Below are 25,388 nucleotides of genomic sequence, written 5' to 3'. Positions count from 1 at the left end.
TCTACTATAGACTAGGGCCAACCAAAGCCTTGTGAGTGGATTTAGTAAATGGAAACTGGAAGAAGCCTGTCATATATATATATGTGTGTGTGTGTGTGTGTATGTGTGTGTGTCTGTGTTTGTCCCCCACCACCGCATGACAACTGGTGCTGTTGTGTTTACATCTCTGTAACTTAGTGCTTTGGCAAAAGAGACTGATAGTATAAGTTCCAGACTTAAAAAAAAAAAAAATCCCTGGGGATCAATTTGTTCAACTATAACCCTTCAAAGTGGTGCCCCAGCATGGCCACAGTCTAATGACTGAAACAAATAAAATATAAAAGATAATTAACCAATCAATTGCTCGGTTAGCCCTTTAGCATTTTAAACCGGCCATATCCGTCCCAAATATCCTACCCAGAATTTCTCAACCAGGGTTCCACGAAGGGATCTTAGGGGTTCTCCGAGAAAGAGTGAGATAAGCTAATGCTAATTTCATGATCCTAATATTCCTATACATGCACAACATATTATTGGTTATTGTAATATTGTAATATAGACATCAACCAATCTAACATTGTAGGAGTGGCTGTGTGGTAAGTAGCTTGCTTACGAACCACATGCTTCCGGGTTCAGTCCCACTGCGTGGCACCTTGGGCAAGTGTTTTCTACTATAGCCTCAGTCCGACCGAAGCCTTGTGAGTGGATTTGGTAGACGGAAACTGAAAGAAGCCCATCATATATATGTATATAGATATATATATGTATGTGTGTGTGTCTATGTTTGTCCCCCCCAACATCGCTTGACAACCGATGCTGGTGTGTTTACATCCCTGTAACTTAGCGGTTCGGCATAAGAGATCGATAGAATAAGTACTAGGCTGCCAAAGAATAAGCCCTGCGGTCGATTTGTTCAACTAAAGGCGGTGCTCCAGCATGGCCACAGTCAAAATGACTGAGGCAAGTAAAAGAGTAACCATTGGGGATATATTTAGTGATGTCTGTAATTTATGGACACCCTACATATATATATATGTATATATATATATATGTATATATATATATATATATATATATATATATGATATTTACCATGTGAACTACGATGAAAAAATATGAGAAAGATATGGTACATAATTTTTTTTTGAAGGGGTAACTTGAGATATGTAATTTATTTTAACAGTTACACAAGTGTAAAAAGGTCGAGATACATTGTCCTAACCACTAAGTCGGGTGACTCCACATCAACCCCAGTGCTTAACTGGTACTTATTTTATCAATCCCCAAAGGTGGAAAGACAAACTGGACTCCAGCAGGATTTGAACTCAGGATGAAAAGCCAAAAGAAATGTTGCTGAGCATTTTGTTTGACAGTCTGCCAGCTTGCCATCTTAAATTGACTAATTACAATAAAAAGTGAAATGGAACCAGTACATGTGTTTATAGTGGCGCAATGACACTCCCAAGGTACAACAAAATCTGTTTCAAAACACAAACTCACATCAAGAATCTTGCAAACCACATACAAAAAAAAAAATGATCTTAAATAAATGGAATTGTACACATTAATTCAAGCTTCTGATACCAAACCACTTGAGACCATTGCATGGTTCTCTGATACAAACTTCCTGTTTTAAATTGATCAAAATTAAAAACTTCCATCAAAATTTCAAGTTAATTTAAGTTCCAAACACTAGCTTACCTATAACAAAGTTATTTTATTACATTCTTCATTTATTTTCAAAATTAAATTAAACAAAAGCAGAATATTTTAACAGAAATATTATTGTAAGGAAAGGATTAAACAGATATGAATTAAAAGCTTCCACCGAAATTTGATGTAAATTTGTTCCAAACACCACCTTAAAAAGTTATTTTACTAAATTCCTCGTTACATTCAAAATTAATAGAAACGATGGCAGGATATTTCAACAGAAATATGGTAACAGAAGGGTTAAAGTGATCTAAATAAAAACCTTCCATCAAAATTTTATGTAAGTTTAAGTTCTAAACACCAGATTAATAAAGTAATTCTTCATTATTTTTAAAATTGATTGAGTTTTACATGTTAGACTGACATGTAAATCTTTGTAATTCCTATTAGCAAATGAAACACATGTAATGGTGGATAAATAATACCCTAAAATTTCCAATTTCCTGTTTTGTTGTATATACATGTATCTATGTATATACATATACATATATATATATATATATATATATATATATATATATATATGGGAGAATATACAAATAATAACAACAGACGAGGACAGGTGGTGTAAATAACAAAAGTATATATTAGTATGACGCTCGGGAATACGGAAAGTCTTTGCCGTTTCGAGCCACGCTCTTCAACAGAAAGAATACGGAGACAAGGAGAAAAACACGGAGAAAAAAAATTGAATAGTGTTCAGTCAACGGTCAATCATAATATATATATATGTACACACAGGGGGAGGGAAAGCGAGAGAGAGAAAGAGAGGGTTCCTTACCAGACATGTGGTATATTGAGAAGTCGCCATTCGCCGGTAAAGTGGGGCTCACAATCTGGTATTGATTGTCCCCAGTTTTGTCACCGTAAACCCAAAACCCCTTCATGTAAGCAGTCTGGCAAGCATCTTTTAAGGCACTCTCTGTACTTAGTTCCATTGCAGAATCACTGAAGACAGACCAGAAAGAAAGATTGTAGAAAAGGAAAAACAAAAAAAAAAGAAACAAACAAAAACATAAGGTGAATCTTCATTTTATATATATATATATATATATATATATATATATATATATATATATATATATATATATATACACATACACACACACACACACATATATATATGTATATATCATCATTAAGTGGAGGCGCAATGGCCCAGTGGTTAGGGCAGCGGACTCGCGGTCATAGGATCGCGGTTTCGATTCCCAGACCGAGCGTTGTGAGTGTTTATTGAGCGAAAACACCTAAAGCTCCACGAGGCTCCGACAGGGGATCTTGGCGAACCCTGCTGTACTCTTCCACCACAACTTTCTCTCACTCTTACTTCCTGTTTCTGTTGTGCCTGTAATTCAAAGGGCCAGCCTTGTCACACTGTGTCACGCTGAATATCCCCGAGAACTACGTTAAGGGTACACGTGTCTGTGGAGTGCTCAGCCACTTGCATGTTAATTTCACGAGCAGGCTGTTCCGTTGATCGGATCAACTGGAACCCTCGACATCGTAAGCGACGGAGTATCAACAACAACAACAATTGACAAAGCTTTTTTTTTTTTGTTTCCAGAACTGACATAACAAACTCACCTGTTTGGTTTGATTTCAGAAATAGGGAAAATGTATTGGACTAAAATATTCGCTTGTGAACGTCTCTCTTTCACCAGTTTTTCTAGATCTTTCTTTAATATCACATTTTGTTCTTTAATTTTGTTCTTAATGTTATCACAGAGCTTCATGATGCGCAATTTCTTGTCGCGGTGCACTTTGGCGCGTTCTGTGCGCACCCGATTCAGTCGTTTGTCTTCGGCAAGCTTCTCCGCATCTATTAAGAAGAGAGAGAGATTAGCAAAATTCAATAACCAATGAAAATATAGTGTGTGCCTGTGTGAGCAGACATCTTTTAGGGTATATAGAATGTATGATGGATTATTACTAGTGAATTACATCAACCCTAGTGTTTCACTGGTACTTAATTTATTCACCCTGAAAAGATGAAAAGCAAAGTTGACCTCAGTAGAATTTTTTAATCATCATCATCATCATCATCGTCGTTTAACGTCCGCTTTCCATGCTAGCATGGGTTGGACGATTTGACTGAGGACTGGTGAAACCGGATGGCAACACCAGGCTCCAGTCTAATTTGGCAGAATTTCTACAGCTGGATGCCCTTCCTAACGCCAACCACTCAGAGAGTGTAGTGGGTGCTTAATAATAATAATCCTTTCTACTATAGTCACAAGGCCGGAAATTTTGGGTGAGGGTACTAGTCGATTACATCGACCCCAGTACTCAACCGGTACTTAATTTATTGACACTGAAAGGATGAAAGGCAAAGTCGACCTTAGCGGAATTTGAACTCAGAACTTAGCAACGGGCAAAATACCGCTAAGTATTTCATCCAGTATGCTAACAATCCTGCCAGCTCACCTTTCAGGGTTGATAAATTAAGTACCAGTCACATACTGAGGTCAATCTAATCGACTGCACACCCTCCACACACACTAAAAAAAAATTGGGGGCCATGTGCCTAAAGTAGAAAATAATAATAATAATAATAATAATAATAATAATAATAATAATAATAATAAATACTGACCTTTCTGCAATGATTCTTTCTCAGCTGCCAAAATGAGTTTCAAAAGCCGGATTTTTTCCTTTAAGTTTTCCAGCTCCCATTTCTAGGAATAAATTTCAAAAAGACATTAGTTATATCAGAATGATTGAGCCAGCAAGAAGGCCACTTAATCTACTAGAAATAGCAGCCAGATCAGCTTCATATCACACCCTCCTTACTACTACTACTACTACTACTACTACTACTACTATGTCATTATCATCATTGCTTTAAGAGTCCACTTTCCCATGGTTGCAGGAGTCAGATGGAATTAGTTAAGACTGATTTCCTACAGTTAGATGCCTTTTCTGTCACCAGCCCTCATTTGTTTCCAAGCAAGGTAATAATTTCCCTCATGGATTTTTATGGAAGATCGGTAATGCAGGACACACTTTACATGGCAGTGAGATTCATTTACAACTAACATGTGATGTCAAGACACCAACACACACACACACACAAACACACTTCCACTATTTCTGCCAACAATATCCACTCACACAGCTTCAGTCACCCTAGGCTGACCAAAGCTACAGTAAAAGACACTTTCACAAGTTGCCACACAGAGGGACTGAACCTGAAACCATATGATTAGGGAGCAAACTTCTTAACTATACAGCCACACAGGTCTGAGTGTTTTAGTGTATTGAAGTACACACACACACCGCTGCTGTAGCTGCCGCCACCACCATCATTTAGCATGTTTTTCATATTGTCTTAAGACAGTTTAACTGGAGCTGGAGAGCTTACCAGGTTCCACAGTCTGTTTTGATTTGGTTTCTACAGCTGGATGCTCTTCCTCATGCCAACCACTCTACAGAGTGTAGTGGGTGCCTTTTACGTGTTACCATCACAGTTGCCTTCAACGTGTCACCAGCATGAATGCCTTTTATGTGTCACCAACATGGGTGGTATTTATGTGTCACCAACATGGGTGCTATTTATGTGTCACCAGCACAGGTGCCTTTCACATATTACTGGCACAGGTGCCTCTTATGTGTCACCAGCACAGGTGCCTGTATGTGTCACCAACATAGGTGCCTTTTATGTGTCGCCATCACAGGTTTCTCTTACGTGCCACCAGCACAGGTGCCTTGTATGTGTCTCCACCCTTTAAGTGTCACCAGCATGGGCAATCAGCCATAGAAACCATGCCAGAACAGACAATTGGAGCCTGATGCAGCTCTCTGGCTTGCCAGCTCCTGTCAAACCATCCAACCCATGCCTGCATGGAAAGCAGACGTTAAAAATGATGGTGATGATGATGATGATGTATCTAGGATCACAGTAATCCAATGTCTCCTCAATATTTATGGCATCAGCCACAAAGTTCACACTGAGTAATGAGCCAGTCTACAACTACATAACCCAAAGTATCAAATAAGCAGTGTTTAGTCACAACCATTATATTTTTTATAAGGACATGGTGTATCTAGGACTACAGTAATCTAATGTGTCCTCTGTTGTTGTTATTGATTAACATCAGGTCAGCTCTGATTAAGTGGACCAATTAATTATAAGTTAGCTTAATCTATTTGATTATAATAAAAAAAATATTGCAGCTGTGACCAAACTATCTTTTCCCCAGACGTTGTAAAACCAAGGCTAAATCGTCCAACAAGTCCTTCCATTTCTTAAGACGTAAGAAGTGTGGTTTGAAGAATGTCTGGCTGCTATTTTCAGCAGGTCAGGCAACCGTAGAGGCTCCTCCTTTAGTTAGATGTTGATATTTGGTAATGTTGATGATATGGAGGGTGATGGTAGTGATGATGACAACAATGGTGTGGTGGTGGTGGTGGTGGTGGTGGTGACAATGTTGAAGTTGGCAGTGGTAGTGGTGGTTGTAATTATGATGATGATGATGATGATAGTGGAAAAGAAAGAAGAGAATTTAGGTTGCCTTACCTTTTTCTCTGCTGCATACTTGTTATCGAGTCCAGGTTTTATACTGAAGTGAGAGAATCAGACGAAAATAAAAAATGTGAGTCAATAGTAAGGAAAAGAGATTCAAACAAAAAAAATAATGGAAGTAATAAAGAAGCGAGAAGGGGGGAGGGATATAGAGGGAGATAGGGTGAGAGGAGGAAAAGTGATAAGGGAGGGAGAAAATGAAAGAGAGGGAAGGAGGGGGGAGCAAAGAGAGATGAGGAGGGAGAAAATGAAAGAGACACAGAGAGAGAAAGAGAGTGAGTGGAAGAGAGAGAAGAGAGAGTGAGTGAGAAAGGAAGAGAGAGAAAAAGAGAAGGCAAGGGAAGGTGAGAGTGAGAGAGAGAGTGGAAGAGCAGGAATGGGAAAGAGAGAGAGGGGTTCACCAAGGATTGGTGCTCAGCCCTGTCTCTTTCATCATAGTCCTCCAGGCAATAACAGAGGAATTCAAGACAGGCTGCCCCTGGGAGCTCCTCTATGCTGATGACCTTGGTCTTATAGCTGAATCACTACCTGAGCTAGAGAAGTTCCAAGTATGGAAACAAGGTCTAGAATCAAAGGACCTTAGAGTTAACCTAGCAAAAACCAAAGTCTTAGTAAGTAGGAAGGCAGACAAATTATAAATCCCGTCAGGTAGATGGCCCTGTAGAAAAGGTGTAGGTAAAAATTCCGTAAGATGCACCCAGTGTAAGCTTTGGACACACAAAAGGTGCAGCAACATCAAAGGAAGGTTAATAGAGAAAGGTGCACAGACATAATAAATGCTGAACATGTGTGGAAAATAGACCCCCATCAACTGCCAGTGGGGCAAGCTAGAGGTGGTAGATAGCTTCCAGTATCTAGGTGACCAGGTTAGTAGTCATCATCATCGTTTAAACGTCCGCTTTCCATGCTAGCATGAGTTGGACGATTTGACTGAGGACTGGTGAAACCAGATGGCAACACCAGGCTCCAATCTAATTTGGCAGAGTTTCTACAGCTGGATGCCCTTCCTAATGCCAACCACTCAGAGAGTGTAGTGGGTGCTTTTACGTGTCACCCGCACGAAGGCCAGTCAGGCGGTACTGGTTGTTCAGAGACCGTAGCTGTGAGAATAAGATTAGGCTGGGCAAAGTTCAGAGAGCTCCTACCCCTATTGGCAACAAAGGGCCTCTCTCTCAGATTGAAAGGCAGATTGGTTGATGCCTGTATGCAAACAGCTATGCTGCATGGCAGTGAAACATGGATTATAACAGCCGAGGGCATGCGCAGGCTTGAGAGAAATGAAGCCAGTATACTTTGCAGGATGTGCAATGTCAGTGTGCATGTTCGACAGAATGTAAGCATCTTGAGAGAAAAGTTAGGTATAAGAGGAATCAGATGTGGTGTGCAAGAGAGATGACTGTGCTGGTGTGGTCATGTGATGCATATGGACAAGGACAGCTGTGTAAAGAAGTGCTAATCTCTAACTGTGGAGGGAACCTGTGGTAGCGGTAGACCCAGGAAGACATGGGATGAGGTGGTGAAGCATGATCTTTGAACCTCACAGAGGCAATGACTATTGACCGAGACCTCTGACGATGTGCTCTGCTTAAGAGGAACTGCCAAGCCAGGTGCACCTGTGCTGGTGGCATGTAAAAAATATCAACCTTTGAACGCTGGGCTTCACGGAAGCAAAGAGGCTGAGTTCCTTTTGAGTGTTGGGCCTGACGGAGGCAAAGTGGCAGAGTTCCTTTCGAGTGTTGGGCCACACAGAGGAAGGGTGGCTGAGTTCCTTTCTAGCATTGGGTCTCAACTCGGCAAAGTGGCTGAGTTCCTTTCAAGTGTTGGGCCTCATGGAGGTAATGGTGAAGACCTTTGGCATTATGTCATGCTTGAGAAGAAGACCCCCGTCAAGCTGAGCAAAATCGCAGTCGTGGCAGATACTGATGTCATGTAAATGGCACTCATGCCATTGGCACACAAAAGCACCCATTACACTCTCAGAGTGGTTGACATTAGGAAGGGCATCTAGCTGTAGAAAAACATGCCAAGTCAGACTGGAGCCTGGTGCAGCCTTCCAGCATGCCAGCCCAGTTGAAGCATCCAACCCATGCCAGCTTGGACAACAAAGTTAAATGATGATGATGATGATGATGATGGATGGCTATAGGGGTCCACCAGAATAAAATAATAATCAAAGGGGTCCCAAGATGAAAAATGGCTGAGAACCCTTGTACTAAAGGGTATTTACCGAATTTTCTAAGCTGTTGTCACAGCCATCCTGCATTCAAGAATTCCTTTATTTTCAGTAGAATACTAACGCACTTGGTGCTTATAAGTTTATTTACAAAATGTTCTCACAATCCAAAAATTACAATTTGGCATCAAAAAAGACAGTTATTGCTGTTAGGGGTCTCTTAGCTTAATGATACAAAGTGCTCAGCCAGAATTTGAGGGATACAGATTTCAGTTCTCTATAGAGGTATGCTGGTCATATTTTTCTGTCTCCTACAAAGTATTTACCCAATTTTATAAACTGTCTTCACAGTAATCCTGCGTTTGAGAATTCCTTTATTTTCTGTACAATACATAAAAAAAATTTTAAACTTACCTCTGCAGGTATCGTTCCCGGTTCGCCTTACTCTCTTTCCATCTCTCGAGTTTATCACAGTATCTATAGGTGGACAATAAAGTAGAGAAAATGAGAGGAATTCAAGTCATTCCACTCCATTATCAGAACTAACAATTGTTTTACCAACATACAAATACATCAACATTACGAATGACTTAGTGGTCAAGAAATTCACTTCTCAACCACATAGTTTCAGGTCCACACATATATATGGACTAGGCTGTGTGTTCTTGAGCAAGACGCTTTATTTCACGTCGCTCCAGTTCAGAAATGAGTTGCAATGTCACTGGTGCCAAGCCATATCGGTTTTTGCCTTTGACTTGTGCCTCAGAGGGGAATTTTCAAGGTGCAATTTCATGGTATAATCTTTTGTCTAGGGAGCAAATATTTAAGAAAAAGTGGAAGTGGATTGGAAGCACAATTAGAAAAGACACTGTAGAAACTCTGCCAGATCAGATTGGAGCCTGGTGCAGCCATCTGGTTCGCCAGTCGTCAGTCAAACCATCCAACCCATGGAAAGCAGACATTAAATGATGATGATGATATGTATGTATATATATATATATATATATATATATATATATGTATGTATGTATGTATGTATTTGAGTGTCTGTGTTTGTCCCCACCACCTATTGTTTGACACTGAAGTTGGTGTGCTTACATCCCCGTAACTTAGCGGTTCGCAAAGAGACCGATAGTATAAGTACTAGGCTTACAAAGAATAAGTCCAAGGGGCAGTTTGTTTGACTAAAGGCAGTGCTCCAGCATGGCCACAGTCAAAGGATTGAAACAAGTAAAAGAATATATATGTGTGTGTGTGTGTATATGTTTTTATGTACGTGATGAGTATAAATGAGCATCACCATCATACCATGAATAACATGTCTGGTCATGGGGAAATATTAGCTTGCATGGAAGCGGGAGAAGGGTTGGCAACAGGAAAGGCATCCAGGCATGGAGAATCCGCCTCAACAAATTTCATCCGACCTATTCAAGCATGGAGAAGCGGATGACAATTTTAAGCCAGGTACTTACTTTATTGATCTCTTTTGCCAAAGCGCTAGGTTACAGGAATATAAACACACCAACATTGGTTGCCAAGCAGTGGTGGGAGAGGACAAACACAGACATAAATACACACAGATGTGTGTGTATATATATATATATATATATATATATATATATATATATATATATATATATATAGTATTAGTAACAGAGAAAGAGGAATTTCGATTATCCCCACGTGGTGAGTTGTAATATATATAAGAAATTTAAAAAAGGAAAATACACACACTTTACATAGTTTTAATATAATTTTTAATATTATATATATATAAATATATATATACATATATATATATACATATATATATATATATATATATACATGCATACACACACATATGGTGGGCTTCTTTCAGTTTCTGCTTACCAAATCCACTCATAAGACTTTGGTCGGCCCAAGGCTAAAGCAGAAGACACTTGCCCAAGGTGCCATGCAGTGTGATTGAACCTGGAACCATGTGGTAGGGAAGTAAACTTCTTACTGCAGAACCAAGCCTGCATCCCCCACCCACATATATATATATACACACAAACATATACATATATACATGTAGAATTATACATACATAATACAAAGGGCTGCAATGAAACAAAAGGCACAATGCTCTTACCTCTCCTGATCAGATTGTTTATGTTGGTGTACATAGTTTGAGTAATTGAACTGTCCCGTATTCACACAGCTGGCACAATAGAAAGGTCGACGTGTGGTCGTACAAACTGGACACCTTTCCACAGCTACGCGGACCGCTCCCCCGGACAGCTCAAACGAACTCTCCAGGCTGGTGGTAGCTGTGTTGCTAGTGGTGGTAGTGGTGGTGGTAGATGTTGTGGTCGAAGTGCTGATGACCGTTGTAGAGGCAGTGCTGGTACTGCTGGTAACTGCGATGCTGTCCACTGCCATAGTCGGGTGCAATGCACTACTGCTACCCGAAGTGCTCGTTACAGTTGCAGCTCTTGTAGATGTAGTAGCAGCGGTAGCAGTTGTAGAAGAAGTAGAAGACATTGTACCGTCTACTAGACAGCCTTTGTCTGTCTGTCTATCTATCTATCTATCTATTTAAACGGTTAATTACGTCATGGGCTTAAAAGTTCGTCTTCAAGTTCTTCGGAGATATATGGTGGATTTTCTTGTGGCCTTTTGTTGTTGATGAGCACATAGGATAGTGACAGAAGCGGCAATGGGGGAGGTGGTGGTGATGTTGATAATTGAGAATGTGAGGTGGCGTTGGAGAAGTGGTGATACTGGGAAATCTTTGATGGTGAAGGTGGCGCTGATAATCGAAGACGTTATTATTAATGTTGCTTGTAGTAATTAAGATAGTAGCACTGTGTTGCCGTTTGAATGATTCTTGTAGTAGTAGTAGTAGTAGTAGTAGTGGTGGTGGTGCCTTTTGTTCTAATAATTATTCATATTATTATTTCATTCACTTCTAGGAATAGTAAAATGGAGATTTAAATCACTCCCTTAGTATTTACCTGGTACTACTGTAACTGTTTTTTATAAATGATCTCGGGAGAAATAATAAAAAAAAAGGCAAAGATCTTGAATAGGTCTGAATAGTAAATATTGTTGATATTATTAATAAAGTTGGTGTTTAAAACGATGGTAGTACTTTGTTGTTAATATTACCTGTTGTTGTTGTTCGTAACGAGTGGTAGTATCATTAATAATAACAATATTGTTGTAGACTTAGAGGTAGTCAGTTCGGCCGTTGTTTGTAATGGTGATGATGATGATGATGATGATGATATAATAATAGTCGATACTTAGTAATGTTGTTCACGGTGTTGGCAATGGTATTTTTCGTTCTAGTAAATTCCACCACTGCTCTCTTTCTAAGCTGTAGTAGAGACTCTGTTATTGTTACTATTGGTGTAATAGCGATGGTGGTTGTTGATAACAATTATATTGTTGATGATGATGATGATGATGATGATGATGGTAGTGTGGTTCCGGTTAACTACTCCCACAACCACCAGTTTTTCGGGGAATATTTTTTTTCTTTCTTAAAAGATACAATTATTTCTTTTGTTGTTGGTCTTATTGTTGACGATATTATTATTCCCTCTCCGACTCTTTCTTTCTCTTCTCTATTCTTCTTCCTCTTCCTTTTATTTACATCTATTATGTATGATCGGGGTATTTGCTTATGTAAGTTCCGGTGACTCTGAACTAACTACTATTGCTAAGATTATCGCACCCGTTGTTTATAACGATATTCCTGTTAATCATAACGAAAGAAAGACAGACAGATATGTACACACACACACACACACATATCAACAAAGGAACATCATTAGGATATGCATTTTCTTCAAACTTTCATTCTTATGTTCAGATTTCACTACATACACACACACATCATATACACACACACACACATATATATAGATAGATAGATAGATAGATAGATATTTCAAAAGAAAAGTAGGGTCGGGTTAGCAGTTGAAGGATTAACTCTGAGTATTGAAAATAAGAGCTTTTCAGTTATAATGTATTAAAAAAATTGCAATATACATGTATTGAATCCTGTAATTTATCGCTTCTGGGGAATCAACATAAATTTCTGTGGTTATATATATTTTCCTTTTCCTATGTTATTATAGTTGTGATTGTAGTTTTAGGGGAAAATCTCGTCTACCCTTATTACCATTTGTTGTTCTTGCTGTTGCCGACGACGTCTGTCGATATTCCTTGTATCACATCGTATCATATGTACCATTCGTTATTATTCCATATTCCCTTCTATTTATCTGTCTCTCTCTCTATCTCCCTCCGTACAGCTGATGTTGTTGTTACTCTTTAACTGTTGTTCCTCCGCTTTCTGTTTACCCTGAGGAATTCTGGGAAAAACATATATATTATCTATTTTTCTTTTTTTTTTCAATTTTCACTGGATTTAACTTTTATTTAATCATTTTAAATTAATTTATACATTTTAAATATATATACTAATAAATAATATTTATCTTGATAATATTTGTTTTTTCCTTTTATTTTTTTCAGTAATTTTTGTTGCACTTAACGATATGGTTGCTAATGTTATTTAACCTCTGCCCTCGGCCTGGGTTACAGACCTCTAGTTATATCAACGCACTAGGTGCTATAGCATTTATTTATTGACAGCAACACAGCCTTAGATAAAAATTGAACCCCTAAATGTGTGTGTGTGTGCGGGGGGTCCCGTACAACTGCCCGATGTGCCCATTCATTAAGACGGCACTACTTCCATCTCTGCACTACGTCAACCCTGATGCAGCTGATCTTTGATCCAATGCATCCCACCCATGACCATCCCATCATTTTAGTCATGTAGGACTGAATTATATGAGGTGTCCAGGACATTCACACACTTTCACACCAAAAGGAATAGAATTACATACCGCTTTAGAACCATTTCTAAATTTTCCGGAAATATATGTGATCGAATATCATACATGTATTACCGAAAACGATTTGGAAATGATTGTTATAATTTAAATATAAATTCATTATTAATTATTAATCATTAAGGCGGCCATAGATCATATTCCACCGATTCCGCCGAAGTCGACTTTGCTTTTCAGCTTTTCGGAGTCGATGAAAACAAGTACCAGATCGATGTAATCGGCAATTCCCTACCCCTAAAAAAATTGCTGGCCTCCAAAAAATAAAAAGGTTATGAGGGGTTATACGAGGTGCTTAAACCAGAATTCTGACTTGTCTTTTTATAAAAACTTTTTTTTAAAGTGTCACGCTGATTCTGCCTAGCAGTTACGTTAAGGTTCCGTGTCTATGGAATACTCAGCCACTTACACCTTAATTCAGGCAGCCAAACAGAAAAGATCCGCATCAAAACTACATCATTACACCAAATTTGAACTCAATTGGGACAAAATCGAAAGCTGGCAGCCACACAGAAAAGATCCCAACTGAATACTCGTTGTCGAACGACGAAGATCCACCACCACTACGCTAAAGGCAGACCCCCAGTATGGCCGCAGTCCATTGACAGAAACCTATAAGAGAATAAAATAATTAAGAAATAATATATGCCTTTATTTGGATAAAAGAAAAAATATTTCAGTGCCCCAGTATGGCCGCAGTCCATTGACAGAAACCTATAAGAGAATAAAATAATTAAGAAATAATATATGCCTTTATTTGGATAAAAGAAAAAATATTTCAGTGCCCCAGTATGGCCGCAGTCCATTGATAGAAACCAGTAAGAGAATAAAAGAATTAATACCATTACGAAATATGTCTTCATTTTGTATAGAAGAAAAGTGATTTCAGTGCCCCAGTATGGTCGCAGTCCATTGACAGAAAAAGAAAAATTAGGCGATTAAGCAATACCATTAACAAATATATGCCTTCGTTTTGTTCCGAAGGAAAGTGATTTTGGTATATAAATAAGACATTGATTCAGCTGAGTGTATACAAGATGTTTTTGGTACTCTTAAGGTAAATATTACCACATTGCAGACCACGTGTTTACAGTGTAGAAGCATGGGTGAAAGTGTAAAAGTCGGGAGTCTTTAAATATTGCCGTATATTGAACTGATTTAAAAGAAAGATTTGTTGATTATTGTGAAATCGATATTTCTATTGATCTACGTGAGAGAAAAATAAAAGGAAAACACGGGGGTAAGAATTAATTTAGGTAAACTTGTTGAATTTGTACGTAAACAACGACATCATATATATATAAAGCCTGGCAAGAATTTGTTTCCTCATAACTTTCAGAAAAATGGGTATTTTTTTTTTTTAGGAAGCTCTCTACAAATGCCCTTCAGAAGGTGTAGATTACGATTATATTGGAATTTGTTGTGTAAAAGTTCTTCGAAAGTATGAGAGAGGAGTAGCGAAAAATTCATACGAGTCCCTTGTAACTTTCATTAAAATAAACAATTTTTTAACGAAAATTTCTATAAATATCCTTCAGATGATGTAGATTACGATTATATCGGAATTTAATATGAAAAAGTAATTGGGTACGCACACATACAACATGACATCATGTATAATTTGTCTCGAAAATGAAACTTAAAATTGTGTTCAATTTTCGTGGGCGTCCGCTAATTATGTTTTTATTATTATTATTATTATTTCATTCAATTCTGGTATAATCGGAATCTGCTTTATCTTGAAGATATTTGTTGAAAATTTCATTGAAAGGTATCCGTTTTTATGAAAGTTATGAGAAAACGAAATCTGGTGGAGGCCTAAAGACGAGAGCGATCACAAAAGCACCGTGCTACATTCTTCCAATTCACCAATAAATACATTTTTACATAGATAACTACGAAGCTTCGAAGCTTAATTAATCGGCGATATTTCGTTTTGACTTGCTGGACTGTCGTTCTTGTTCGTTAATTTCCGTCATTTTTTAAATTTATTTATTTACTTTTAAAGTGGGAGAGAGAAAGTGAAAGATATATGTACATGTATACCGATCCACTTTAGCCACTTCGGTTGAGATGGACAATATGTAATCTGAACCTTTCCCCACTTATTTTGAATTTGAGATTTTTGAAAAAAAATTTTCAGAATCGGAATCTCTATAGCCTAAAACGTGGGATTCTGTAAAAAAATAAATAAATAAGGGGGGGGGGGGTTCAGATTACATATTGTCCATCTGGACCGCCACTTCTTCCCATCGACCACTCTCCTCATTTAAAATATCTTTAAACCCTACCGTACCGGGTGCTGATGCTGGCAATTAAAACGTTAGCTAAAATATACATGTACGACAAATTAAGAAATTGTAATGAAGATGACACACTTTTTACATTTAAAACTACGTGTACTAGTATACAACATTAAACTTTCAATTTTTATGAAATTGTTTTTACGGTTAGAAAATGTGAAAAACGCATCATTAATTGCTGGAATATTTTTTATTGAAATTGACAACATCAGTGTGAGGGATGTGCATAGCGCGAAGTATTTCAAGCAGTTCATCTGGGCGAGCTGGTCTTTCGCACGCCGACCCCCATTCGACCCCTTGTCTATCATCGACTCTCTGTAATTCCTTGTCGACCCCTGAAGAATGTTTCCAGCTTTTCCGAATTGAAAGATAGTTCAAGATTCGTCTGAAATTGATTCGTCCTTTTGCTTCTTTTACTACTTATCTCCCCTTAATCATTATTTACCTTTTTAATTCAATCGAACTGAACAATTACCTCTTCTTTATATACTGTTTAAAGTTTAATTCCGTGGAGGCGCAATGGCCCAGTGGTTAGGGCAGCGGACTGGTGGTTTCGATTCCCAGACCGGGCGTTGTGAGTGTTTATTGAGCGAAAACACCTAAAGCTCCACGAGGCTCCGACAGGGGATCTTGGCGAACCCTGCTGTACTCTTTCACCACAACTTTCTCACTCTTACTTCCTGTTTCTGTTGTGCCTGTAATTCAAAGGGTCAGCCTTGTCACACTGTGTCACGCTGAATATCCCCGAGAACTACGTTAAGGGTACACGTGTCTGTGGAGTGCTCAGCCACTTGCACGTTAATTTCACGAGCAGGCTGTTCCGTTGATCGGATCAACTGGAACCCTCGACGTCGTAAACGACGGAGTGCCAACAACAACAACAACCCCCTTAATCTTTATTTACCTTTTTAATTTAATCAAACTGAACAATTACCTCTTCTTTAGATACTGTTTATAGTTTAATTCCATTCACACCGAGAATGCTTAGTTAAAGATGCAGTTTACGTAAAGAAATCAATATTTCTGTAACAAAGTTATTGATTTCTTTACCTTGGGCACAAAACCAGAAATTTGTTGGGGAGGGGCACGAGCAATTATATCGATTCCAGACAGATGAACGACGAAGTTGATCTCATTGAGATTTGAACTTGGAATGATTCAGCTAATCTGTCATTATGCTTACTTTTCAGATGCCTCATTTATTCATTATGTAGGCTAATGGCTGACTAATACATTCTTAACAATATCAATTGACAGCGCTAGAATGCTTATGTATTTAAAAGGAACGTTTTTCAAGCTTTCAGTTATGGGACAGAATTTTAAAAAATATCATTATATGGAAGGTTCAAATATACAAAAAAAGTGTTCAACCACAGATCAACATCATCGTCGTCGTTGTCGTTTAACGTCCTCTTTTCCAATCTTGCATGGGTCGGACGGGATTTGTTGAGGTACGCTTCTCTACAGCTGGATACCCTTCCTGTCGCTAACCGTCACCTATTTCTTTCTAAGCAAAGTAATACTGCACCATGGAAGATAGGAAGCAAAGAACATTCCTTATGTGATGTCATTTACAATTGTTACATGATTGTAACAAGAGTACACACACATACATATACGACAAGTTTCTTCCAGTTTCCATCTACCAAATACACTCACAAGGCTTTGGTCAACTAGGGCTCCAGCAGAAGATATGCAATCCATCTTTACGTTCTGAGTTCAAATTGCGCCAAAGTCGACTTTGCCTTTCATCCTTTTGGGGTTGACAAATTGAGTACCAGGTGAAACACTAGATTCAATGTACTCAACTAGTCCCCTCCCCAAAAATTTCAGGCCTTGTGCCCTTAGTAGTAAAGATTATTATTATTATTATTATTATTATTATTATTATTATTATTGTTATTGTTATTATTATTGTTATTATTACATTGGGTTGAGAGCTGGCAGAATCGTTAGTGCGCCAGGAAAAATGCTTAGCAGCATTTTCTCTGTCTTTATGTTCTAAGTTCAAATTCCACCTAGGTTGACTTTGCCTTTCATCCTTTTGGGGTCAATAAATTAAGTATCAGTGAACACTGGGGCGTCAGTGTGATCGACTTACCCACTCCCCACAAATTTCAGACCTTGCACCTTTAGTAGAAAGGCCAACCTCACCCAGAAATGGGCTGAGAGGAAGCTCTCCTTGAAAGGTCGAGCGGAGGTAGCGAATGCATACATCGCATCCGTCATCTATTACCGTTTGACCGTCGTCCCTTGTCCCGACCGCTGGTTAACCAAGATAGTACGCTTGCTCTTCAACTTTTTGTGGAAGGGTCAGGTACCACTGGTCAGGCGCTCCATCTGCTGTCAACAGCCGCTGAACGGAGGCCTTGGCATGCCGTGGTTGCTGATGCGCAAACATGCGCTCAGGCTACGACATCTCAGGCGCTTCCTGGACGGTGAACAGGTGTGGTCGCCTTTCGTCAGACGCGATTTTCCGCAGCTCGTTTCTTTAACAGAGCTGCAATCCTGGATCAAACGTAGACCGAGAAAGGGCGCTTGGCACCTCGAGTGCCGCCAAGCTCTCACCGCCCTCAGTCAGGCGGGCAGTGCGATCGGTAGTAGATCCACTCTAGCTTTCTATAGAGGGTTAGTGGGAGAAAAGTGCGACGACGTTCTCGGGGAAACTCTAGGCGTCGAGGATAATCAGCTAAGCAGTCTGTTCAGGAGAACTTTCGGGCCGGGGCCCATGGATAATTTCCAAAGGTCCCTCGCCTGGCAGTGCTACCGAGGTGCGCTACCTGTTCGAGATAAACTCTACCGACATGGAAGTGCCGTCAACCGGGCCTGCCCGAGGTGCGCTCAGGACGACGAAACCGTTCTGCACGCACTCGTCCAGTGCCCGAGCATTGCTGACCTGTGGGTCTATATCGAACAGCTACTGTCACGTGTAGGACGGATCCGGCTATCAGCTGGATCCATCATGAGAATTGACCCGCCGACCTCCTTTAACCAAGAGGGCAAGGCAATTTTCCTATGCCTAGTGGCTGTAGCGAAAGAGGTGATATGGTGGACCCGTTTGAAAGGGTTAAAGACAGACACTTTCCTCTTTGGCCAAGGCCTCATCAACTTTTTCAAGTTCCACTTGAAAAGGAAGATGAGAGTAGAGAGGGAAGTGCTGTCTCATAGCAAATTCGTTGAAAGATGGGTGACCGTTGGAAAAATGGCCAGTATAAACGGACCAATTCTGAGAATACACCTGTAGAAAAAAAAAAGGTAATGTAAAAGGAGAAAGGGCTCTATACCCCTTTCTTATTTTTCTGACCAGGCTCCCGTGGTTTTATGGGTTTTTCCACGTGTAACCTTTCCTTTTTCGAAGCGCCTCCCCCTTTGGGAGTTCTACTTATTTATCTATTTATTTATTATATCTTTCTTCGTTTTCTTCCTCTGTGTAGACGAACTTTCCTACCTTTTCGGACAAAACCTTTTGTAACCTTCGTCCTGTCTTTGTCCTTATATGTCTTTAATTGATATTAGCCCTTGTGGCCAATAAAACGAATTAATTATTATTATTATTATTATGTGGTGAGCTGGTAGACTTGTTTGCAATCTGGGCAAAATGCTTAGCAACATTTCATCTGTCTTTACATTCTGAGTTCAAATTCAACTGAGATCGTCTTTGCCTTTCATCCTTTTGGGGGTCAATGAAATAAGTACCAGTTGAACATTAGGGGTCACTGTCATCAACTAGTCTCCTCCCACCAAATCTGGGGCCTTGTACCTCCAGTAGAAAGGATTATTATTATTATAAAGGTGGTGAGGTGGTAGAATCATTGGCACACAGGACAAAATGGTTGGTGGCATTTCTTCCAGTGCTTCACTTTCTGAGATCAAATTCTGTCATGGTCAACTTTGCTTCTCATCCTCTTGGTGGGGTCGATAAAATAAGTACCAGTTGAACACTGGGGCTTTGATGTAATTGAGAAGCCACCTCCCACCAAAATTCCAGGCCTTGTGCCTTTGTAGAAAGAAAGGCTGCAATGCTGGCTGAATCAGTCACATGTTGGACAAAATACTTAGAGACATTTCTTCCACCATTCTGGGTACATTCTGAGTTCATCCTTTCAGAGTTGATAAAATAAGTACTCACTGAACACAAGCATTGACTAACCCCTCCCCTCAAAAAAAAAAAAATTTCAAGTCTTGTGTTTATAATAAAAAGAATTATTTTTTACTCTTACACAGTATCACTTGTTTTTATATAATGGAAGAAAATCCATTTCCTGACTTGAAAATAAGCAATTATGATTTCCTGGATGAATCAGATGATCGTCGAGTGTGTCCAGAGTGTGGAAAATCAAGGAAATATTTCTGTTACACCTGTTATAAACCTGTGATAGGAACGGAACATTTAACACCTGTCGTCAAGGTAAATCAATCACATCTTTACATATTTTCTTTCAGTCAACGTCCGTTGTCCAAGCTGGCATGGTGTGGCCAGAGCTGGCAAGCCAGCAGGATGCACCAGACTCCAGTCTGATTTGGCATGGTTTCTACAGCTGGATGTCCTTCCTAATGCCAACCAGCGTGTGCTGGGTGCCTTAACATGGTACTGCATAGGCGCTTTTACATGGCACCACACAGGTACTTTCATGTGACACCACACAGTTGTTATTATGTGATGTCACAAGGGTGGGGTACTTTTACATGTGGCACCACCAGAAGGACCAGTCTTAACACATATACTCTTTTACTTGTTTCAGTCATTTGACTGTGGCCATGCTGGAGCACCGCCTTTTAGTCGAGCAAATCGCCCCCAGGACTTATTCTTTGTAAGCCTAGTATTTATTCTATCGGTCTCTTTTGCCGAACCGCTAAGTTACGGGGACGTAAACACACCAGCATCGGTTGTCAAGCAATGTTGGAGGAAAAACACAGACGCACAAACATACACACACACTGAACAAGTAAAAGAGTGTTGGTTTGAATTAATCAGGCATTACCTTGTAGCTTCAAGATATCAGTAATGGGATTGTATATTTTTACAATGATATTGTCAAATAGGTGTGAGAGGTCAGATCTGGCCAGTTTGAACATGAAACAAATAGAAAATTTGGGGCCAGATATGGCTGGTTTCAATGCTAAAGGGTTAATATCGTCTTTGTTCTTTCTTTCGACAGCTGCCTATAGCCATTGACATCCTGCGCCATCCCAGTGAGTGTGCAGGCAAAAGTACTGCCAGCCATGCTGCCGTTTTAGCACCAGACAACGTCAGTGTCTACACATATCCTTGTGTTCCAAATTATGATAAAGACAAAGTAAGTATTAATTAGAAATTAATAGAGATAGGCATGACTGTGTGATTAAAAAGTTTGCTTCCCAACCATGCGATTTTGGATTCAGTCCCACTTGACAGCACCTTGTGCAAATGTCTTCTACTAAAGGCTGGGCTTGACCAGAGCCCTGTGAGTGAATTCGATAATTGGAAACTGAAAAAAGCCTGTTGTATATGTATATACCTGTATATGTGTGTGTGTCATCATCATCATTCAACGTCCGCTTTCCATGCTAGCATGGGTTAGACGATTTGACTGAGGACTGGTGAACCAGATGGCTGCACCGGGCTCCAATCTGATCTGGCAGAGTTTCTACAGCTGGATGCCCTTCCTAACGCCAACCACTCCGAGAGTGTAGTGGGTGCTTTTACGTGCCACCGGCACGAGGGCCAGTTAGGCAGTACTGGCAATGACCTTGCTCGAATGTTTTTGCACGTGCCACTGGCACGAGTGCCAGTAAGGCAACACTGGTAATGATCACACTCAAATGGTGCTTTTTACATGCCACCAGCATGGAAGCCAGACAGCTGTTCTGGCAATGATCACGCTCGGATGGTGCTGTTAGAGCTCCACTGGCACGGGTACCAGTCATCGAATTTGGTTCAATTTCGATTTTGATTTCACTTGCCCCAACAGGTCCTCGCAAGCAGAGTTTAGTGTCCAATGAAGGAAAGGTATGCATAAGTGGTATATATATATATGTATATATATATATATATATATATATATATATATATATATATATATATATATATATATATATTTATATGATATATATATAATATATAATTGTGAGAAAAATTTGTTTAGGTAGAACATTATGAACTTTTGCGGGGGGTCCAAAAAGTTAGATTTCTTATCAAGATCTTTCATATCAAAGTAGTAACTTGCTATTGCAAGTATTTAAAATATGAAAATATGACAATTAAAAATGTGTTATGAGTATTATAGGATAAAATCCTATATAAACTCAACTAACAGTTAATAAAAATAGAGAAGAGATGTTGAAAGTTTTTATAGATTTTTAATCCATACAATCGTTTCGAATGATAATTCTGACATGTAAGAAAGCATGAAAAATATCCGTTGACCAAAACAGTTCTAGTTCTTACACTGATAGACTCAACACTACATAGACATGTTCCTATATCTCTATTTTTTCCTATTTCACATTCTTGTTATGAATATCCGATCAACTTTATCAGACACAGGCTGTCTGTAGTTTTATTGTAACATTCTTTTGTTAATACCTTTTTTGATCTTTTATAATTTTTTCCACTGAAAAGAATAGTAATACCTAATTAAATTGATTTAATTTAATTATTATTATAATTAATATAATTTTTTCCATGTTTTCTTACATATCAGTATTATCATTCGAAACGATCGTATGGATTAAAAATTTATAAAAATTTTTCAACATCTTCCCTTCTCCATCTTTTTTTTAACTGTTAGTTGGGTTTATATAGGATTTTATCTTATAATACTCATAACACATTTTAAATTAATATATATGGAAATATGCTGTGCATGAGAAGACCCAGCAAGCCAAGTGAGACCTAAATCCAGGGGTGTAGCCAGCTCACTTATGCGTACCTTCCTTCATTGGACACTAAACTCCGCTTGCGAAGACCTGTTGAGGCAAGTGAAATCAAAATCGAACTAAATTCGACGACTGGCACCCATGCCAACGTCGTCTCCTTCATTGGACACTAAACTCGGCTTGCGAAGACCTGTTGGTGCAAGCGAAAGCGAAATCGTGATGGCACCTGTGTCCAGTGTCACCTTTCTGGCACGTGTAAAGGCATTCGAGCGAGATCGTTGCCAGTGCCGCTGGACTGGCTCCTGTGCAGGTGGCACATAAAATACACCATTTTGAGCGTGGCCGTTGCCAATACCGTCTGACTGGCCTTCGTGCCAGTGGCATGTAAAAGCACCCACTACACTCTCGGAGTGGTTGGCGTTAGGAAGGGCATCCAGCTGTAGAAACTCTGCCAAATCAGATTGGAGCCTGGTGTAGCCATCTGGTTCACCAGTCCTCAGTCAAATCGTCCAACCCGTGCTAGCATGGAAAGCGGACGTTAAACGATGATGATGATGATATATTCCTCTCAGGGATAGTGGATGGAAAAAATGGGTGGATGAACAGATGGACAGTAGGTTGTTCGGTCAGTCATTTAGTTGTCCAATTCACTACAAACTTAAATTGGTTGAATCTATATTCCCTAGGTTGTTTTGGTTTTCCCTGGTCCTGAGTCTGTCACACTTGAAGAATTAAAGGCTGCTGCTGGGTGCATCTCCAATCCACAGACTTCTTCAGATTCTCAACATGAAAATGGGGACAAACCAAATGCCCAATTTAACAATGAAGATCCTACAAATGGTTTGAACGATTCTACAAAAGCTACAAAGAGGAAATCTGATTCAGCAAATTCTCCAACTCCTTGTAGAAAATACACTAAACTGTCCGTGGCACCATTTGAAAGGGTAATCTTCATTGACAGTACATGGAACCAAACCAACCAAATTTCTAAAGACGATCGTCTAAAAGGTAAATAATCATCATCATCATAGACACCATTAAGTTGTTGTTGTTATTTAGCCTCAGATCAACTTTAATTGAGCAAACCTACAATCAAAAGCATTCCAGCCTTGACCATCATGTCTCTATATTTTCTTTTTTCAGAATATACTCTTTTCTCTCTTTACTCTTTCACTTGTTTCAGTCATTTGACTGTGGCCATGCTGGAGCACCGCCTTTAGTCGAGCAAATCGACCCCAGGACTTATTCTTTGTAAGCCTAGTACTTATTCTATCGGTCTCTTTTGCCGAACCACTAAGTTACGGGGACGTAAACACACCAGCATCAGTTGTCAAGCGATGCTGGGGGGACAAACACAGACACACAAACATATACATACACACACACACACATATATATATATATATATATATATACATATATACGAGGGGCTTCTTTCAGTTTCCGTCTACCAAATCCACTCACAAAGCTTTGGTCAGCCCAAGGCTATAGTAGAAGACACTTACCCAAGGTGCCACGCAGTGGGAATGAACCCGGAACCATGTGGTTGGTAAGCAAGCAACTTACCACGCAGCCACTCCTGCGCATATATGTAAAATTACATTATCCAGTGCCCCACTTTCTTTACTTTAGACATTAGGTTGTGATTTGAGGGAGACTTGACTGCTACTGCTAGGAGAACAAACGACCACGTAGAGGAATTCTTCATTGTTTTTATTGGTTGGCTCTGATCCTGTAGACCAGTGATTCCCAACCAGTGGTATGCGAGGGCTTTCCAGGTGGTACGCCTGATGCTATGTATGACCTTGAGGGGCACGCATGTATAAAATGACAGTTGCTTGTTTGGTTTCTGGTGCATGTCTTTGTTCTCTCTAGGCTGGGTGGAGGCTGACTGGGTTCTAGCGAGGCAAGCATGCCATTACAAGTTAATATTTTCTTCATTAAAATGTTTACTGCCTTACACGAGTTAATCTAACAATGATTTGCTACTTTCATGCCCATAATTTTCTTATTGGCCTTCCTGCCAGACATTTTTGGAGCCCTTAACCACTTAAACCTGTCATTTCAAGGGCCCAACTGCACTGTCACAGAGTTCATCTTGAAGATGGGAATGTTTGTCCAAAAGTTGGATCTATGGTTGAAGAACATATGGATGGTGCTTTTTACGTGCCACCGGCACAAGAGTCATTTGGTAGGCACTGGCATTGAATACATTCAGATGGTGCTTTTTACGTGCCACCAGCACGGGTACCAATATATATATATATATATATATAATAAACTGAGATGACAAAAGAATGAACAGTTATGATATGAACTTCATTAGCTTTTAGTTGTTTCAGCTATAAGATGCAGTGCACTCACAGTTGAGTACTTGTGTATCGCCCTGTTGCTTCTTCAGAGCTTCAAACATATGTACATACATATATACATCTCCTGTTTTTCTTTCTTCTCTTACTAGGAATTCGTTGTGTAGAGATGAAAACCAGGCACACCAAGTTCTGGCGCCACCAGCGGGACAAACCGAACACCTATTTGAGTACGGTTGAAGCAATCTACTATTTTCTACGGGATTACCATACATATTTTATCAGCGACGAGTACCACGGGGAATATGATAACCTCCTCTTTTTCTTTTGCTTTATGTATCAAAAAATACGGTGTATGTACAATGGAGGACACCATCTCCTTGCTTATAAACAAAACGACAAGAAAGATTTTAATTAAAAAGATTTTAATTAAATTTCCCTTTGCAATCATTTATATGGAAATATATTTTTTTATAAACATATGCAAATTCTGTTCTGGTTTTTCATTTCACACTCGTGTGTACATATATATATATATTTCCAGATATAAAGTTTTAGCAAAGACACAAAAAAGTATCATTAATTTCATAGCTCATCTGACACAGAATCTGTTGCAAATGATATACTGAATTAGTGAAA

General features: G+C 39.3%; 2 protein-coding genes across 3 annotated transcripts in view; one reads left to right on the top strand and one right to left on the bottom strand.

The window, feature by feature from the left end:
• Positions 1-12,724, bottom strand: part of LOC106883708 (beclin 1-associated autophagy-related key regulator) — a 15,100-nt gene extending 2,376 nt beyond the window's left edge. The window contains exons 1-6 of the mRNA XM_089340684.1: positions 10,504-12,724; positions 8,802-8,864; positions 6,209-6,251; positions 4,286-4,367; positions 3,277-3,511; positions 2,474-2,640 (exon numbers count right to left, since the gene is read on the bottom strand). Of these exons, the coding sequence (XP_089196810.1) occupies positions 2,474-2,640; positions 3,277-3,511; positions 4,286-4,367; positions 6,209-6,251; positions 8,802-8,864; positions 10,504-10,895 (982 nt within the window). The 5' untranslated portion in view covers positions 10,896-12,724. The remainder of the gene's footprint in view (positions 1-2,473; positions 2,641-3,276; positions 3,512-4,285; positions 4,368-6,208; positions 6,252-8,801; positions 8,865-10,503) is intronic.
• A 1,472-nt stretch (positions 12,725-14,196) lies between these two features.
• Positions 14,197-25,237, top strand: LOC106883709 (tRNA-uridine aminocarboxypropyltransferase 1). Of its 2 annotated transcripts, none has more exons than XM_014934818.3 (5): positions 14,197-14,336; positions 19,807-19,990; positions 20,742-20,879; positions 23,127-23,448; positions 24,902-25,237. In XM_014934818.3, exons 1-5 carry the CDS (start codon positions 14,317-14,319, stop codon positions 25,165-25,167), a joined length of 930 nt encoding a protein of 309 aa, XP_014790304.2. In that variant the 5' UTR covers positions 14,197-14,316; the 3' UTR covers positions 25,168-25,237. The 2 variants fall into 2 exon arrangements, with proteins under 2 accessions (XP_014790304.2, XP_014790305.2); XM_014934819.3 differs by lacking the exon at positions 14,197-14,336 and adding an exon at positions 14,351-14,519.
• Positions 25,238-25,388: the final 151 nt, after the last annotated feature.

Source organism: Octopus bimaculoides, chromosome 23 (genome assembly GCF_046866305.1).
Source record: "Octopus bimaculoides isolate indiv1 chromosome 23, ASM4686630v1, whole genome shotgun sequence".
Lineage (NCBI taxonomy): Eukaryota > Metazoa > Mollusca > Cephalopoda > Octopoda > Octopodidae > Octopus > Octopus bimaculoides.
The sequence above is the reverse complement of the archived record's forward strand: the minus strand, read 5'-3'. Positions and strand labels throughout refer to the sequence as shown.

Excerpts from the sequence above, each read along its gene's own strand:
- LOC106883709 (XM_014934818.3), top strand. The coding sequence starts at position 14,317 with ATGTTTTTGGTACTCTTAAG. Across the intron at positions 14,337-19,806 it reads ATGTTTTTGGTACTCTTAAG|TATCACTTGTTTTTATATAA; the intron begins GTAAATATTACC and ends ACTCTTACACAG. Across the intron at positions 23,449-24,901 it reads TAAAGACGATCGTCTAAAAG|GAATTCGTTGTGTAGAGATG; the intron begins GTAAATAATCAT and ends TTCTCTTACTAG.